This window comes from Channa argus, chromosome 19, assembly GCF_033026475.1.
Source record: "Channa argus isolate prfri chromosome 19, Channa argus male v1.0, whole genome shotgun sequence".
Classification (NCBI taxonomy): Eukaryota; Metazoa; Chordata; class Actinopteri; order Anabantiformes; family Channidae; genus Channa; species Channa argus.
The window spans coordinates 10,392,959-10,410,997 of record NC_090215.1 but is presented as its reverse complement, the minus strand read 5'-3'; the positions used below and the strand labels follow the sequence as shown (position 1 = coordinate 10,410,997).

The 18,039-nt window shown below is 38.0% G+C and overlaps 1 protein-coding gene across 6 annotated transcripts in view; it reads left to right on the top strand.

Annotated features, from left to right (window-relative positions):
- The window catches only part of neto1l (neuropilin (NRP) and tolloid (TLL)-like 1, like), a 63,185-nt gene extending 45,686 nt beyond the window's left edge, over positions 1–17,499 (top strand). For 2 of the 6 annotated variants that reach the window (XM_067486002.1, XM_067486003.1), the window contains exons 8-12: positions 448–530; positions 1,875–2,020; positions 9,892–10,005; positions 12,440–13,067; positions 14,985–17,499. In XM_067486002.1, coding sequence (XP_067342103.1) covers positions 448–530; positions 1,875–2,020; positions 9,892–10,005; positions 12,440–13,067; positions 14,985–15,072 — 1,059 coding nt within the window. In that variant the 3' untranslated portion in view covers positions 15,073–17,499. Of the gene's footprint in view, positions 1–447; positions 531–1,874; positions 2,021–9,891; positions 10,006–12,439; positions 13,068–13,958; positions 14,034–14,984 lie in introns of those variants that run through there. The other 4 variants (XM_067486004.1, XM_067486006.1, XM_067486007.1 and 1 more) reach the window with 4 other exon arrangements.
- Positions 17,500–18,039: the final 540 nt, after the last annotated feature.

The window sequence follows — 18,039 nt, the reverse complement described above, 5'->3', positions numbered from 1 at the left end:
TCCCTGTCACAGTTTGGGAACGCTCCACTCATTAACTGTAATGATGTCGAGTGCTGTGCGCAGTCGACCAGAACCATAGCTGCACATGGGCGAGCTCAGCCTGATGAATGACAGACAGTAATGTGGAGGCAATCAGGAAACTGTTTTGAGGAGTCAAGGTGGATATTACACTCAACAAGGGATTGTTAGGATAATAAAACACTGTGGTCCCTTTTACAATATTTAGAAACCATAGTTTATAAGTCGTTGTTATAAACTGCATATGATCAGCTGCATATGCCACTGGGTATAAAAGTTACTTGAACTTCAAGGAAATGGTCTCGGTGAAGCTCATTTGGTTCTGTCCTGTTTATTCCTTTGTCATGTCCAAATGTAGGTGTGTGTTGTAGTGTCCTTAATTTCCCTCAATTTGATTTGTTGTTTTTTTTCGCTGTATTTTCTCCGCAGATATACCTACGTTTCCTTGACTATGAGATGGCTAATTCCAACGAATGCAAGCGCAACTTTGTGGCAGTGTACGATGGTGGCAGGTCTGTACAGTTTAGATGTGCAATATATGGAATTCATAGTCGCCACATTTGGTTATGATGTTTTTAGACTGTTTATCTCATCATCATCTCTATATCTTCAGATAGAAATATCCTTTTTGCTTTTCTTGTGAGCAAGACTTAAATATTTATAGAGGTGGCATTATGGGGAAAAAAGAGCTTTGGGTGGATTAAGGTGATGGCAGGAGGGGGGGCCTGCTGTGCTCTCAAATTACTAAACTCTATCTCTGCTGTGTTTTTGAGTTATTTAAAATTTTGAATCTCTCCACCTCAAGAGCAACAGGAAAAGGATTATAATATTTTATCTGTGCAAAAGCTAAACAAGCTGCCCCAAGCTATATTTGAAAAATTAGTGTTAGTTTGTAAGGGAACTCAGACCTGACCCCACTATCCTGAAATATATGGTTTAAGTCTCAGCTGTGCCAAAGCCGCTTCTTCACCTTTACATTTAGGATCCGGCAGCAGGTCATGGCAAGGACTAGGGAATAATGCATATCTGATGTTAATATTTTCCAAAGCAACCTGCTGCAGGACAGAAGGCATTTTGGGATGTTTTAAAGAATGAATTTAGAGAAATCTAGACCAGTTTTACCACCAGTGCAAGTCAACCAGCTAAGACCTCAGGCAGTCACTGCACCCTGTCAGTAAATAGTCTAATACATTGCTCCTCATAAAACTGCAATTTCTCAATATTATACAGTACTTTGTTTTTCTCCTTACTAATTAGTTGTTAATATATTAATCATTAACATTTCCTGGAAGTTGCTTGAAGGTGGATTGTATTACATTTAACAAGGTTTGACAAAGGCTAGCTGGTTCCTCTTGTTTCCAGTCTTTGTGCAGAGCTAAGCAGATGCTACTGCAACTAGGGCAGTGGTATCGCTCTTCCAATCCAGTGCGAGCAGATACTCTAAGTGTATTCCACCATGTTATATTAACATTTTCTTTTAATGGGCTAACCAGATGACAACTTTACTGGCAATTTCCCTTGTAGAGCAATAATTTGTTTTTTATCTCCACATCATAGGATATTAACATTATGATCAAATAAAACATATTTGATATGTTAAGATAATGGAGTCATAAGTGGGATACAACTGTATCAGTAAATGCAGTATGATTAAAAACAAATATGAGCTCCCCAACAACCTCATTTATCTGGAGGTAATCAGAATATAAAAATGGTGATCACGAAATAATGAGCCTAAAAATATGAGCAACCCTGGCTGCTTCTGTTAAATAATCTGGATCATTGAGATGCACAGCCAACACTTGTGTTACTTGATAACAAACTACAGATTTTTATCTCACCCTGTCTCTTCTCAGTTCGGTGGAAGACCTAAAAAGCAAGTTCTGCTCCACTGTGGCCAATGACATCATGCTGGTTTCCACTCTGGGAGTCATCCGTATGTGGGCAGACGAGGCCAGCCGCAAAAGTCGCTTCCGCATCCTTTACACAACCTATCAAGAACGTAAGACAGTATTTAAAATGCTAACACGCATACTGGGGTATCTCAAAGAGCGTTATTACAATATGACCCAAGTCTTCAGTCATAGCAGGATTCACAGCAAAATAAAACACAGCTAGTGTTAAATGGAAGTTGGTGGATTCCAGTATCAAGAAAGAAACAAAGGATCATTGGTTCCATCATAGGGAATACTGCCTGTGGGGATTATAACTGTGTGACTTTAACACTGTTGGAGGATTAGAGCTCAACTTTGCAGCAATACCACAGGTGGGGCAGCTGTGCAGGCTAATTCCCCTGTTCTAAAAAGGTAAAGAGAGAGAGATAAATAGAGAGAGGAGGGTGTGTGTGTGTGTGTGTGTGTGTGTGTGTGTGTGTGTGTGTGTGTGTGTGTGTGTGTGTGTGTGTGTGTGTGTGTGTGTGTGTGTGTGTGTCCGGGGGGGGGGAAGGGCTACAGTATGTTTGCAGTTACCGATTTTCTCTGAGTCAAACACTTGAGATGGGCTTAAGATTAAAGTTTACACACAGACACACACACATACACACACAGCCTTCTTGTTTCTCATGTTTTGGCTTCTTATTGAAGGAGCTTGTAGTTTGACAGGGGTCACAGAGGGCATTCTTTGTACTAGTGAGGTGCATGAAGAGGGTCTGTGGCTTGTGAGTATTCAGTATCTCAGTCTCATTCTGCACACACACTTACACACACACACACGCACACACACAGCCTTCTTGTTTCTCATGTTTTGGCTTCTTATTGAAGGAGCTTGTAGTTTGACAGGGGTTGCAGAGGGCACTCTTTGTAGTAGTGAGGTGTATGAAGAGGGTCTGTGGCTTGTGAGTATTCAGTATCTCTGTGTCATTCTACAAACACACACACACACACTGCACTATTAAACATTACCTCTGTATTTTTGGAGCTTGAAGATAATCTCTCAAAGCATGCAGGTTGAGATAAAAATGAAAGGCCTGAATTACTGAATTCACAATAAAAATCATTTACAGTTCCACTGAAATTTCAAAAAGGTGCTTTGCTGTTTATTTTTATGATGGCAAAAGGAGCCTCATGCCAAATTCCAATGCAATGTATATTCTGCAGTGATCAGATAGGATAGGTTGGTGACTAGCTGCTAGCTTGTAGACAATAGGCAACAGCAGCAATGCCGTTGTTTGTGTTGTGAAGACAGTGTCCCTTTTGTAAGGACCTTTCACCAAGCAAGGCAGGATGTGCCGTTGCCGGGGCAACACTTCTGCCTAAGTCACTCAGGCGATCCCCAGCCAGACCTCAGCCTTTAGAGCAGCATCCACTACAGCTCAGCAGCACTGCACCAACCCTGTCAATAGTGAATGTACAGGTGCACCAAAGCAAAAAGCAGACGCAGCAGAACAACTGATTCACTCCAGTGTGCAGCGTTAACTTGTTTTTAGTGCAGACGAACTTAACCTTACAAGGTTATTGAAACAGTAAAACACAATACTATACAGCAATGCATGTAGAAGGATTTAGCTTACTGTGTTTGAAATATGCATTGTCATCTGTTTAAAACCCGATTGGGCTGTTGGAAAAATGAGTAACCATTGCAGTTTATTCAATATGTAACTGTAATTACATGTTCTCCATTACATTTTGGCCCTATACAACAAGATAACATGATGTTATAATATTTTTGAGTTAAGGTTGGGGGTGAAGAAGGGATTTCAAATCAATATTTTAATTTAACAGGACACAATTTTTAAACTGCACAGCTAGAATTTAAAAAAAGTTTTTAAAATCCTAACTTGTATGTCCAGCTATGCTGGCAACCAGGTGGCTACAATTATCATGATAGTCACTACATATGAGGACTACATATTTCCTCACACACATATTTAGGCCAGACTGCCATACTATTGCTGTATAGAGCTGCAGAGAGCAGAACAAATGACATTTCTAAGACATTTATTAATACATTTGATCATTAATCAATCACATGCAAATTTTTATTTTGCAAAATGTATTTACTTTTCCTGAATTGTTCAGAATTTGTTTTTTGGCAACAGACTTTCACTCTTAAGAGAAATTCACTATCATAATTATTGTGCAACTGATGGTCCTAAAAGTTTTATGCATTTCAAAGGTCTTAATAACTTGTGTCGTTACTTTGAAATTATTTTGTCAAAATGCAGTATGTGGAGTAAAAATGTAGCAGGAACAGTGGATAATATGAAGTGAGATCGTATTTAAGCCACGTATGGCAAAACAATACAGCAGGTTAATTCCCCTCTCAGAAATATCAATTTCAAAGTGACACGTCGTGTAACTACTGCAAGTATATGTACTCTGTAACAGGTGTACGTGCTGGATCGGCAGCTTACAGGGCAGTTTTTACTACAAGTGTTCCCTAGACACATTAGAGCCCAAGCCTTTATATATTTGTTCACAGCTGGTTCCCATAGGGACCAGCAGCTTTTACAGAACCATTTGCAGCTGTTAGCTCCCAGTGAGATGCCCAAATGGAAAGAGCAATGTTCCCAGATGCAAACATCCACCTTTATCATCCATGCTGTGTTCACACCTGCTGATACTACTGATCTTGTTCTGTTTCCAGGCTCTTGCTCTCTCTCTAGCACACACACACACACACACACACACACACACACCTAAGTGGAAAATCACTATTGCCAAGTATAAGAAAGTGAAATCTATCTTTACCCAACAAACAATTATATTTTAGGTAATAAATGTGCTTTTCTGACATCTCAGCTGTCAAAACTGTTACGCCTCATCAACAGACACCCATCTCTAGGGTTGCAGATGGAAATTTGCTCTGGCTTCACTACACAAATCACTTCTTTTTCTTTTTTGCCAAGCATCTTTACTTTATGCATGGAAGCATTTGAGATCAGCACTGTATGCTAATGTCTGTTACCATATGGCTATGCCTTAGATCCGATTATATCATCTCTGTGCACTTGTTATCTTGGATGCTCTGGGATTAAGATGAATACTGTGGGGATATTACACTGTAGCATTTTACAGCAACATACAGTTAGATATGAAGCACTGTATGGATGGATCTTGTAGTAAGAAACTAAATTGTGTGGGATTAAGTTATTAGTTAACAGCAAATGTGTTTCAGTTAATTTGTTGACAAAGCCCACTGTCTTTGCCCTGTATCTTTGCAGTATATAAAGAATTAGCTTAAGGACTTACATGCAGTATTACATTTCAGGATGACTGAGACAACAACGTGGAGATACATGATGCTACAAACACAATTGGCAGTAAATAACTTTATGAAATAAATGTGAGTCTTCAGAGGCTGGTTTGTGCATAAATAACCACAAACAGCGACTGTGTATACAGTTCTTTCCAACTCCAGAAAGCAAAGAAAAGAGCATTGAGCTGAACATCTGTGGTTTAGAATGAAAATGACCAGCTGTCCAGCTACTGGATAAATAAAGCCAAAACACCCTGTGACTGGCTTCTAAACTGTGAACGTTGGGGGCTTTAATGTTCTCAAAGTCCTAACAATGGAAAATAGAGACACAGATACTTGTGATGAAAATGGAACAAAGCAGTATCCAAGTAAAAGGCAGAGAATGAGGCACACGTCCTGTAGGCAAATCCTTCTAAATTAACTAATAAAATAAAACAGAGGGACAAAATTGGTTTGTATGATTTGAAGTATAATTTATAGTAGAACAGGATCAGGTCTGAGAAGTATCTAGTAATCTTACACTGACTGACTCCTTTTCCTCCTTGCTGGTGTTTCATGATTTTTATGCTACAAAAGGTACTGTATGATTGAATGTTTTGCAAATGGCCTGCAGCTTCCATAAAGAAGGTAAAGCTTTCAACTTGTTACTGTCAAAATATAGCTCCAAAAACATACTAGCTGGGGAGGCTACAATGTATAGTATTTTAACCTAAAGGAGAAAGTCTAAATACTTTAATGTAAATTTTATTTTGGAGAGCAAAGAGCCAGATTTATAGTGGGAAGAGTCTGTGGGGGAAATCATAGAGCAGATCATAGAGCAGGTGTAGGACGGATGACATCTTAATACTATTCAGCCTTATCCATCAGATACCAGACTGGAAATGGATGAACTGCTTCTACAACTGAAGCACAACTTGACTCCAGACATTATGTTTTGAATTTTAATGCAGAGTGCCACTAGTACATGTGAAGCTAAACACTTTTAAAGACGATAATCATATTGGGTGGTAGTCAACTGTTTTGTAAACAAAGGAGGAGCAGATAAATAAACAAATCATTATTTTTGTCATATTTCAAATACACAATATACACAATACACTAAACTGATCACAAGCCCTCTGGTAAATACTAAATGCAGTCAGAAATTCTCCAATGGACAACGCTCTGTACAGAAGTGAATCAGATGATTTTAGAACTGCAGTCAAGATGTTTCAAGTGGTGACTACGTTGAAGGGTGTAAAGTCTTACTAACATAGGTGCGGAAATGGCTGAGGCAAGTCGGCAGTGGAGCAGAGGCTGAATGAGCGTCAGTGGTGTGAAGTGACACGGTAACTGCCTGGAGAAAGTGCATCATGTCAGTGTTACTGGTGGATAGCCTCAGAGGATCAGCTGTGTTGCCTCCTCTCCCTTTATACTCGGGTACTTTTTTCAGCCGGAGAGGATTGTTTTAGTCCTCTTCCAACCTAAGCTGGCTCAATATGTGTTGCTAGTTCTGCTGGAGTGTGGGGAATTTGCTGAGAATCAGTCCAGGAGCTGTGTCTCTTGGTGCCTCCCTCATTTATACTCTCACTACTGGAACTGGACATGAGTAAGATGGCCAGTTGAATGATCTCCCTTATAACAGAGTTACAGAGAGATGAACAGAAACACTGTGGTATTTAAAGGACAGTCACTAAGGACAAGGAGATATCTGGCCAAATGTGTTGACATCAGAGATGATTGAAGCCATTTGGATCGAGTGAAAATGACAGGGAGGAGGAAATAGGAAACTCCTAGAGGAAAAAGAGGAAAGAGGGGGGGAAAAAATTGTTTAACTTTTGCTGCAGAAGCCTTGTTGCTCTTGGAGCCCCCTGTCTGCAGAGACAGCAGACTATTTTCATCACCCACTCATTGAGGAGTTAATTTATGCTTCCAGCAGTGACTGTGAAACATTTCTGTGTGGGCAAAAGGCCACTTTTATTAGAGAAAGTCTTGAAATTAATTTACCAGGAGATCAGTGTGGATCACGCTCTTTGCGACGCGCAGTATCCCCCCTATGGTGTGTAGAGAAGTCAAGCGGGTTCACAGCAGCGAAAACATGAAGTGTGCTCCATCTGGTGGTGACTGCCAGCAATGATAGTCACAGGTTTGGCACACACTGTACTGTACAGTGTGACATAAAAAGGGTGACTAAAAAAGAGCAGGTGTAGTGATAGAAAATGAGAAGGGTTTCAGAACACACACAGAGAGCCAGTATGAGTCAGGAAATGCTAGATCCACAACGGATGGGATTCAGAGAGAGATAAGTCACTCTAATTTGTTGTGTTTTTATTCACTTGGGATGAGTGCTGAGATGAAAACAGTCATACATCACAGTGGTCACACTGTCAAATAGGCTCCAGCTCTGCCACACCACTGCCAAGCTGCTTTAGTAAACAGTGCCAGTGTTGTGGAAGGAAAAGAGTAAGATAAGAAAAGAGAATGAGGGAAAGAAAGAGGGACGATATTTCTTCCAACAGCCTGCAACTAAATTGAGCCATCCATTATGTTCACGTGTCAGCAGCAAAATAAATAACTTTTTGAACTTTTGACCTCCACATACTCTCCCACAGGGCAGATAGTTTCTTATATTGATCATATATAAATAGCTAGAAAACAAGCTATGATAAATAAATATAATTAGATTTTTTTTTTAATGTTTATTCTCAGAGACTTTTATTTTAATCAGTGTTTTGGTTTTGGTTTTGTTAAAACAAAAACAGTTTATGTCTTAAATCTTAAAATGCGATTTCGCCAATTTTCAACTTGCTTTCTATGGCTTTAGTTTAGGGTGTAAATGTACATTAATGCTTCAAAGCCTCCCTCTGACCTCCCTATGTTAAAATATTTCCCTGCTTCTAGCTGAAAAACTCCTCCAGATGACATCACTAGGAGGAGTTTTTCATCATTAGGAGTTCAGATAATGTCATCTCAGGCAGCTCGGGAAAAGCAGTTTGACCATGATTATAATCTCCAGTGTGAGCAACAAGATGACATAATATGAACTGAAGGTTCCTCCAAGTGATGTCATCTGGAGGCCCTTTCAGCTAGAATTAGAGATGTTTTAATGTAGGGAAATCAGAAAGAAGTTTAATTCCATTCCGTTACATGTACTACCCAAACTAGAAACAAAAGAAGCTAGTTCAAAATCAGTGAAGGGGTCCTTAAAGTAAAAAGGTAAAACAACTAAAATTACTAATAACTAAAAGTAAAAGTATAGTAGTATACTTGATTAAATAAAAATTCTGCAATGGTGTCACAAAGTAAATTTACTCATTTCAATAATCTTCTAAGGTAAACATTGTATTTTCACTCCTTTACACTTATCTGGTTCCGTCATTTGAAAAAAAAAGACTTTACATACAAAACCTATAATAATAACTTTTCAAATATAATGAATATTATCTATATGTACCTATAATAGGCAATATTTTGAACACAGGACTTATAACTGAGTATTTTTATTTTTACTCACTTTATGCTTTTATTTAAGGTGGAGAATAAGTCCAAACACTTTTTAGATCTACATAACTTTACATGCTTAAACTGATTTATATACATTTTGATACAACAGATTTGTGGCTCAATGGGTAGAACATAGGGTTGTGATGCAGAAGGCCGGTGGTTCGAATCCCACCTCAACAGGAGTGGCCCTGCCTAGCCATCAAGGGCCACCATGGTGCCAGTCCCTATTAAAAGAAAATGGGAGGGTTGTGGCAGGAAGCCGGACAAGCCGTTGATGTTTGACAGATTTTCTTGAAATTCTGTTTAGGAACTTCATGAATTAGCCTGGTAAGAAAGTGAATTTTGCAGTGAAATACATCACATCAGCATGATGCAAAAATCCTACGAGAATGAGAGACAACTAATGCCGGATAAAATTACACTATAAATTATAGTTTTAACCTGTGGCTAAGCTGATGTGCCACTGCTCTTCTGTGATTGATCATAGTGGGGTAACAGTCTAATCAGAGGACTTGGGCTTGTTTGATGATGGAGCTTGCAACATACCCACAATGATCTTATGAATTGCTGATATGTAGCTCCGCCTCCCACTCTGTTGTCATAGAAAGGTGTAGGCATACAGTCAGATGGCAGCGTAGCAGACAGGCCTTGCTGTGACGGCAGCTGTCGTGATGGATCATGTGTTTGTTTATTGCCCGATTTAGATTTGTGTTGACAAGGGCTGTGAACCCAGGGCAAATAAACATCATCTTGCATAAGTAGGAACTGTTTGTATTGGGTTTCTAATATGTGCATGATGTCATGGCTATGTCTATGGGCACATACATACATTCACACACATTCCAAGAAATTCAGTCATGTCCACAAGTTGTCTCTGCAAATGTTTGATGAAGTGGATGAGGATGAAAATTCATTAAGAACAGATGGAACAGGTCAGATTTGTGCAATGTCCATCCAAATCTATTTCCTCAAAATCTGGCACACTTGAACTTATTTACAGCCATACTTCAAATACTGGTTTGTGCAGTTGCATACTTAAGTTTTCTACATATTTTCTGTGATAATGATTGGAAATACAGTTAAAAGAAGTTAAACTTTTTTGACTTAATATTCAATTGGAAGAAGACTTTTTAGAGATAGGAAGGGCATAGATCTCTACTTTCAGAGTGATAACTGTGGTCTTTCATTTTCCAGCCCCATGTGATGCAGATGCCTTCTTCTGTCACAGTAACATGTGTATAAACAACACACTGGTGTGTAACGGCATGCAGAACTGTGTCTACCCCTGGGATGAAAACCAATGTAAAGGTGAGCTGTTACATTTAATATGACCCACATTTGGTCACTGATGAAGGAACAGTTGTAGGCTCCAAAAGCAGCACCATGGAGAGAGACACAAGGAGAGATTCCGTTTAAATATTTCAGCACCAAGGAGAGCGACAAAGAGAGGGACTATGTCCAACATTACTGCCAATATACAGTACATATTTCATCTTTTTTTTTCTTTTTTCATTCTATTCTTCATGATAGTCATCAGAAGGGTCTTATTTCTGCTTTGAGGAGTGGGAAAAAAGGATTCTCTGAGGGGCAACTTATTTTATTCTCTGCTATTTTTTCAAATCCTGCCCATATAAATATAAAAGTTGGCATTATGCAAATGCAAAATAATGGCAGAGGCGCAGTTGGAAGAGTGGCCGCCTACTGACCATAGAGTCGTGCCCTGGGCGATACAATGAACCCCAACAGCCCATCCCCAGCCGTGCAGTGCCAATTCCAAGCCCGGTAGAAATTGGGGAGGGTTGCATCAGGAACGGCATCCGGCCTAAAAAACTCAAATCAACATGCGGACTAATGATCTGCTGTGGCGACCATGAACGTATGGGACAAGCCGAAAGGACAAAAAAAATTATAAAAATAAATTGTTAAATTTTAATTTTGACAATGTAATTTTCCAAATTATTCATTGAATTTTGATTACTAATGAAACTTTAAAACTACTTCAATTGTTATTAGGCACTATACAAATACATACTCCCTGATTTACTTTGTATCTATGCCTGAAGGCAAGTGAGGTCCTGTGCATTCACACACATGTAAGTCAATTGCTTAATTTCCCATCTAGATTCTTCCCCTCACTCCACTGTGCTAGAAAAGCCACTGGATCTATACATTGATCCCTGTTTTCCTTTAATAATGTCATAATATATCCACAACCCTGACTTGAGATTTCCTTATTGTAGGATATCCTGTATATTATGCTGCACCAATAATTAGCTGAGGTGTATGAAAACTCTGGAGAAATGTTGTTTTCTTTATTACATTGCAAATTAATTAGTGTTCTGTTCCTTGACCTTTCATGATTCATCACTCAATTGCAAGTAAGAAAGATTAGATGTATATGGCAGCTCCCTTGAGCCCCTTTGCACCTTAACTCCCACATAAATAAATGCAATGTGTCATCATTAAGCTTTTGTGCTTGGCTTATCATTCACGTGCTCTAGTTTGTTTTTCAAATGTGTACACACACACACACACACTCTTTCACCCAGTTCAATCTCTTTACTTTTTTCCTTCCTTTGGATCAGTAAGATATGTTGCAGTGTCTTTTGTATGTCTAATCTCTGAAGCTTTAAGAACAGCCAATGACAAATTGCATGAATTCAATAAAATCCCACCTGGCTTATTCCTCACTCAGACTAACATAACCTTCCACCCTGGAGTCTGAGATTGAGATTATGCAGAACTCAACAGGAAGAGACCATGTTTCTCAACTTGTTACTCTGTCTTCTGTCTACTCCCTGCTTTAGTAAACCGTTGGTCTACTGCAGTGCCCACATTTGTCCTCATTAGTGGTAAAATGTCAAGTTTTATTCCTTTCTCCTTTACGCCTCTGAATGTAACCATTTACTGTCAATGAAAGTCATTGTGCTGTGCTGCAAGTTCATCCAGCACCTGAATGTCACAGATCCCCCACAGCTCACATCTCTATACATTGTGCTCCTTTCCATGGCTTCCCTTATGATCAATAGACTTTAGCTGTGAACTACTATGACCTTCTAGTCCATCGTGTACATGATAAGGTCCATTTAATAGTTTACACTTTAGCTTACCTGTGAGCTAGAGTTTCTTATTCTTTGAATTATTGCTAATGAAATATTGACATCCATTCACAAAGCGGAAGCCTACTTAGTTACTGTTACAGTTCTTCTCAAGCTTTTTATTCCGGTGCAGCACATATGTAGTTTACAGTAGCAGATTAATACTCTGAATACTCAATTGCTCCTTTGATTATAAGAGAAGGAAGACTAGGCTTTTCATTTCTATCTAGTGACAGCTGATCATGCAGGCCAAATGACAACTTTCACAGCCAGAATTTATCATCTGTCGCTTGCTATCCTAAACTATGATTATCCTAATTATTGGCTGAAAACACTGCCTTTAGCCCATGTGTCTTATTCTGCTGAATGTCTGAGTTTATGAGCCATGTAGACGACATGGACCTCAAGCACGCTGTTCTTGTATTGGCTAATGTAATTAAATTAAATGTAAGCCTGTAACCCTGGTGCTAGGTTGCTAACATATGATTAGTTAACAGTTAGCTAATCATATTAGAAACAGTTCTATAGGACAAAAGAAAATCTATTTCGTCTTTAATAGTGATGTTCAAATTAAAAGGTCAATATTGGTTACTTTCTAATATATGTCCCCTATCTGTTGTGTCATCTCCCATTACACTGCGCAGAAAAGAGAAAAGCCAACATCCTGGACAACCTGAACAACACAAACGGGACAATAATTGGTGTCACCTGTTGCATCGTGTTGATCCTCCTCATCGTCTCGGTCATCGTCCAGATAAAGCAGCCACGTAAAAAATATGTGTTGCGGCGTGAGGACTTTGACCCCACCATGTTTCAGGAGGTCTTTGAGCCACCTCACTATGAGCTGTGTACTTTAAGAAGTGCCACCACAGCTGCAGCGGCCTCAGCAGACTTGGTTGACCTGGCAGAAGACTTTGAGAACTACCACGCCCTTCGCCGTGCCTCTTCACGCTGTGTCTACGATCACCACTGCGGCTCCTCCTCCAACCCGGGCTCGGCACACATATCCCAGCTGTCACTCAGTGGACGAGGAAGCCGTGGAAACTTGACCGCCCGTGATGCAGCGGCAGCCACTCTGCTCACAGACTTTCCACAGCCACCGATGGCGGTGCGGCCCTTGCTGCCAGCCGCGGGAAACCGCAGGAGCATCTTGGTAATGAAGCACAGCTACTCGCAAGAAGCAGCAGACAATGGATGTGACCTGGACGACGACCTGGAAGAAGTTCCCACCACCAGCCACCGGCTTTCACGCCACGAAAAGGCAGTACAGCGGTCAGTATCCATAGATTTCTGATGAGGGAAGAACTACAGCTGTAGAGTTAACTATGGGGGGTGTGGGGGATACCTACATTTGTTTTATTTTTCTCTTATTTCAGCTTTGCTATTCCTCTTTTCTTCTTTTTAAAGTATAAAATCTTCTATTTTGCATTGACCTTTTTACCCTTTTATCATTAAAAACCTTCCCAATTTTTTTCTTTTAAAAAGGGCTAAACTTTGATTGCCCTTCTTGCATGCTCATTCTTGAACATGTCAAGCATCCCTTGCTAGCTTTCCTCAAATAGTGATTTATAGATTACATTTATAAACTCCACTGTACTTTGAGGTTTGTCAGAGAACTTTAAGCAAATACTGTACACACCTCCGATGTTAATTCTGTAATTAGTCCAGTTTCGACTTTTAACAAAAGGGCTTGAATTGGTGCCTGATATTAATAATGATGACTTACTTCATTGACGCCAGCTTAAAAGAAAAATGTATTTGTTTTCCTAAATGTGATACTGATATGATATATTCTATATAACTCAATATTTTGGGATGAACATTTTTTCTATATAAAAAAGTGATTTTATTGTGTACCTGCACCTTGATTGCTAGAACAGTAACAGTACATGTTTACAAATACACTATTTGAAGGTATCAGAGTACATTATTTGGAGAAAACACATTTGACATGTAATTCTCCTGCATGCACTTTCTATGTGCTCTTTACACACTGTTCTTGACTGTTAAGTAATTTATTTTACACATCTGCATGCAAGGCATCCAGAGACTAGCAAAGCACTAAAGACTTTTACTGCTGTTATGTAGCATACAGTATGATGCATTCTGACCTCTCTATGCAAAAACAGTTTGATATTAAATGAAAGAGCCGTGACATTTCAGGTTCTGCCTCATTGGCTCTTTGAGCAAACATGAATCAGAGTACAACACAACTAGGGTCTAAGAGACAATCTCAAGGTAAGCACCCTTATCCAACAATCAACATCTTTATATGTTGTTGTGCAGTCATTGTTTGCTCTGTCAGTAAAAACTTTTGTGTAAGTTGTTTTCTTTTTTAATGTTTTTGCGCGGGTTTTCTTTTTTTTCTGGGTTTTTTTTTTTATATGTTCATTTTCTCCAAAGTATTTTTATTGCTTGCAGCCGTCTTGCCGTCCTAGTGAGCTTGTTTTGTGATGCTCTGTAAGTTTACTGTGAGTTCCTCTTTTCCAGAAGACGTACATTGTATCACTCAGTGATGTTCATAAGCATGGAGTTTTTCAATCATCTTTAGTTGAAGTTGTTTAAAATTTGTTTTAAATTAACATGCCTAACCTCTTCTAGTTTTCTCCCAGTAGGCCTCCAGCACATCGTTCTATCAATAATGTAAAGGCACAAATTTTAAAATGAACACAATCCCGGATGGTTTCATTACATTACATCAGTGGGATTTTGGCACATATTAAAGAAGGCACATTGAGATGATTTTAAAACCTTATCTCTTTATAGTTTACAAATCTTTTTTTCTGGCACAGTTTTACAGAATTTCTCTTTTGCATGACTTATGTCACTTGTAGTATTTGATTTTGTGTTTGGTTTATTGTGATGCATTATATTTTTGCTTTTGTGTAACATTTCATGTGTATGCTCCAGGGTTGTGCATTTGTGAAATTGCAATTAGTACAGTAATACATTCATACAACAAAGTATTGCTTTATTATTTTAATTATTATTATTTTTTAATTCTTAAATAGTTAAACTTGGTAGAAAAATGTGGATGTAGATTTGTTCACATCTCGATGTGTGTATAAAATGGAGCTGTCACATAAAGTGCTACCCATTGTTTTGTCTTTTAGTGTGAAAAATGTGCTGTCCTGTTGTATGTGTGTCTGCTTATGTTCTACATTATGTTGCATTGTCTCCATCATGTAGACTTCTTGAGAATAGTGCAATCCTGGATCAGTACGAACGGGCATCACTGACATATGAAAAAGCGGAGCGGAGATTTACACCAGCATGATGCTGATGATGAAGGGACACTTTGACAAAAACATAATGAATAAGTATTCGTGTGTGAAGATGAACAAAAAGGACAAGATGAAAAATCCTCCGCTGCAACGCTGTGAAGCGGGAAATTTTTGAAAATCCGTCAACTCTGTGCTCTACATACGGATATGGATCTTTATTGATTCTTGAACTTTAAATCTGGCACACATTGATAATTGTCATAGATTTCTCACAGATAACAAAATTAATATGATCCTCCATCTTCAAGTTAATTTTTTAAGCATGTATATTTCAAAATAATAGCTTACATTTAATGATTTAAATACAAAACTATAGATGCTTGTTATGTTTAAAAAGATTTATGTTGACTCAACTAAATTAATTACTAACCTAATTAATAACTTTGAGTAACCATAAGCTGTTTAATTTAAACAATAAGATACGATCCTTTTAATGGCTTGTGCATGCTTATTTTATGTCCTTTAAAACATTAACATACTGACATAAAATATAAAAGACAACCACCTACTAATAAGTCATATAAACAGCCATGTTTAGAAAAGCATGTTAAAATGAATTAGATGCACTGCATGCCTTTGCTTAGCTACATCGTTACATAAAAAGAACTGTGATAAACAGGTTCATTCAGCAATTTCCATTTTAACTCAAATTCTTTTAAAATTTTGACTAAATTGTTGACAGCCACCTTTGTTTTTGCTGAAGAATGAGAATACTTGTTTTTTTTCTCTCTCTCTCTCTCTTTTGGCAAAGATATTTAATTCAAGTCTGTTTGTCTCCTAACTATTTTACTAGAACCTTAATATGTTTGTATTAAAACAGACTTTTATACTACGCCAAACTTTTAAAAACAATTGCAATTTACATTTACTTAAATTTTCTTTCAGGGCTGATTTTACTGATGCTTTGTAAAAAGCTTATAACAATAAAGCTTAACCTTTCTTCATTTTATTGGCCTAAAAGGTCATCTGATCACATGATTTAGATTTGTTCTGTCTATTGTGGTGGATTTGCTTAAAAGGAAGACCAGATCTAAAGGACTTTTCTCACCAACAGGGGCAATAAAATTGCTCATAATGGTTCAGTCTTTGGTAATCACAGGTACCTCACAGACAAGTTAATTAACGTTCTGCGTTTGTCCTGGAGGCTGCTTTTAAAAGAAGAAATAAGGGGGAAAAAAACTATTATGTCAAGACTTAGAAAAGTAGATCAGAATTCAGTGACATAAACACACACAAACAATTCACACAAACGCATTCATATGACATGGCTTTTTTATTACACTTACAATCATTGTCCTATTTTTAGTTCCATACTGTCAGTATCTTCAAGTATGTGTAGATTATTTTCTGTATTCAGTATATTATTTGCATCCATTTGCTCCCCATTCTGTTTTTCCTTCATTTACACAGTCACAGACTCATAATACTGCAGATGTTGAATAAAATATTTTTTTTCTGTTTATACATTGTTTTTTCTGTGTGTCCTCCCTGTTTTACAATCGTGTCAACACTTATAAATAGTCATTTTAAAACAGCTCACACATACATTTACTCCTGTATCAGTCACAAACTCAACTGCCACTATATAGATAACATAGATGGAGGCAGACAATTCAGCAATGAAGTAAGTCTGAACCTATTTGGCTACAAGCAGCCTAGGCAGAGAGAAAATCGTAGGACCCAGGACAGACCTATAGTAATAGTGTTTTCATTTCTCTGCAGATACATCAAACAGGTGCATCACTCCTCTGCATCTTGCCAAGCTTGACAACTTTCGGAGTTAAGGTTTCTCTCCCTTATGCGACTTGAGTGAACTGTTGCCCTTAGCAACTTTACCTATGTAGAGTGTCGTGATGAGAAGTAAAAAAAAAAAAAAGTTTGTTGTGCATCAAGTTTTCTCGTTTTCTTTGGACTACAAAGGTGCATTTTCCTTACCTGTGCTCCACAACTGGCTAGGATTGACGAGCCATGGAACACTGATTATTTCAAAACCAGGAATGGACATGTTTTTTGAGACATAAAGTACCTTTAATCTAAAGTTGTTCATGGAGGGAAAAAACTGAATCAGGTTTTTTAAAATCATTTTCATGTAACCAATAAACTGTATCACTGAGCTGCTGAATTTGAAATTACGTCTCTACAGTAGACTATCAGGTTGTTTTTATATCTAAACAATTACTGAAGCCTGTTAAGACAAGAATGTATGAAATAAAGTGATGTTGGTGCAAACGTGATTCTACTGACCCATCAACTAACCTTTATTTGTTCACAATTTTCCTGATGTCTGAACATAACTTGTTTTTCCCTGTCAATTTTCATTAAATTGTGGTGTTTTTTTAATTCATTTGCAGTTATTTGATAACAAATAAAAAAAAATTCTGGACAGAATGTTTTCAATAAACTGATGTTTGCTAATTTGATTGATAATGTGATAATATATTTTTCCTATTGCATGCAACAATACTTTCCTAATCTGTTCAGTTCAGGACTCTACCATCACCATTGAGGGCACTGAGGCCATGTCCTCAGGTTTTAGCAAGCTGGGGGAGTTTATTTTAAATGAGTTCTAAAATTCAGCAACATAAAGTGTGTATTTTACATAATGATTCAAGTATTTATTTATTTTTGATAACATTTAGCTATACTCACTATGAATGTGACTGCCTATTGATGATCGTATAAAATAAAAAATCAGCACTATTTAAATTAGTCTGTTGGAGAATAAAAAGACCCAAAAACTAAATTTTTCAATGCGCGTAAGGTCATTAGACAGGACAATTTAGCACCTGAACAGAATGTGGTCTTCGATTGTGTTGCTAGAATAAGCAAGACCTTTCTCAAAAAAGATGTCATGTGGATGGAAGCATATGTTTCTCTAAAACCAGTATATACATGCTCAGCATTAATGGTGGCATAACAGATGTGCAAGTTACTTATGCTGTACTAATGCCCCCCATCTC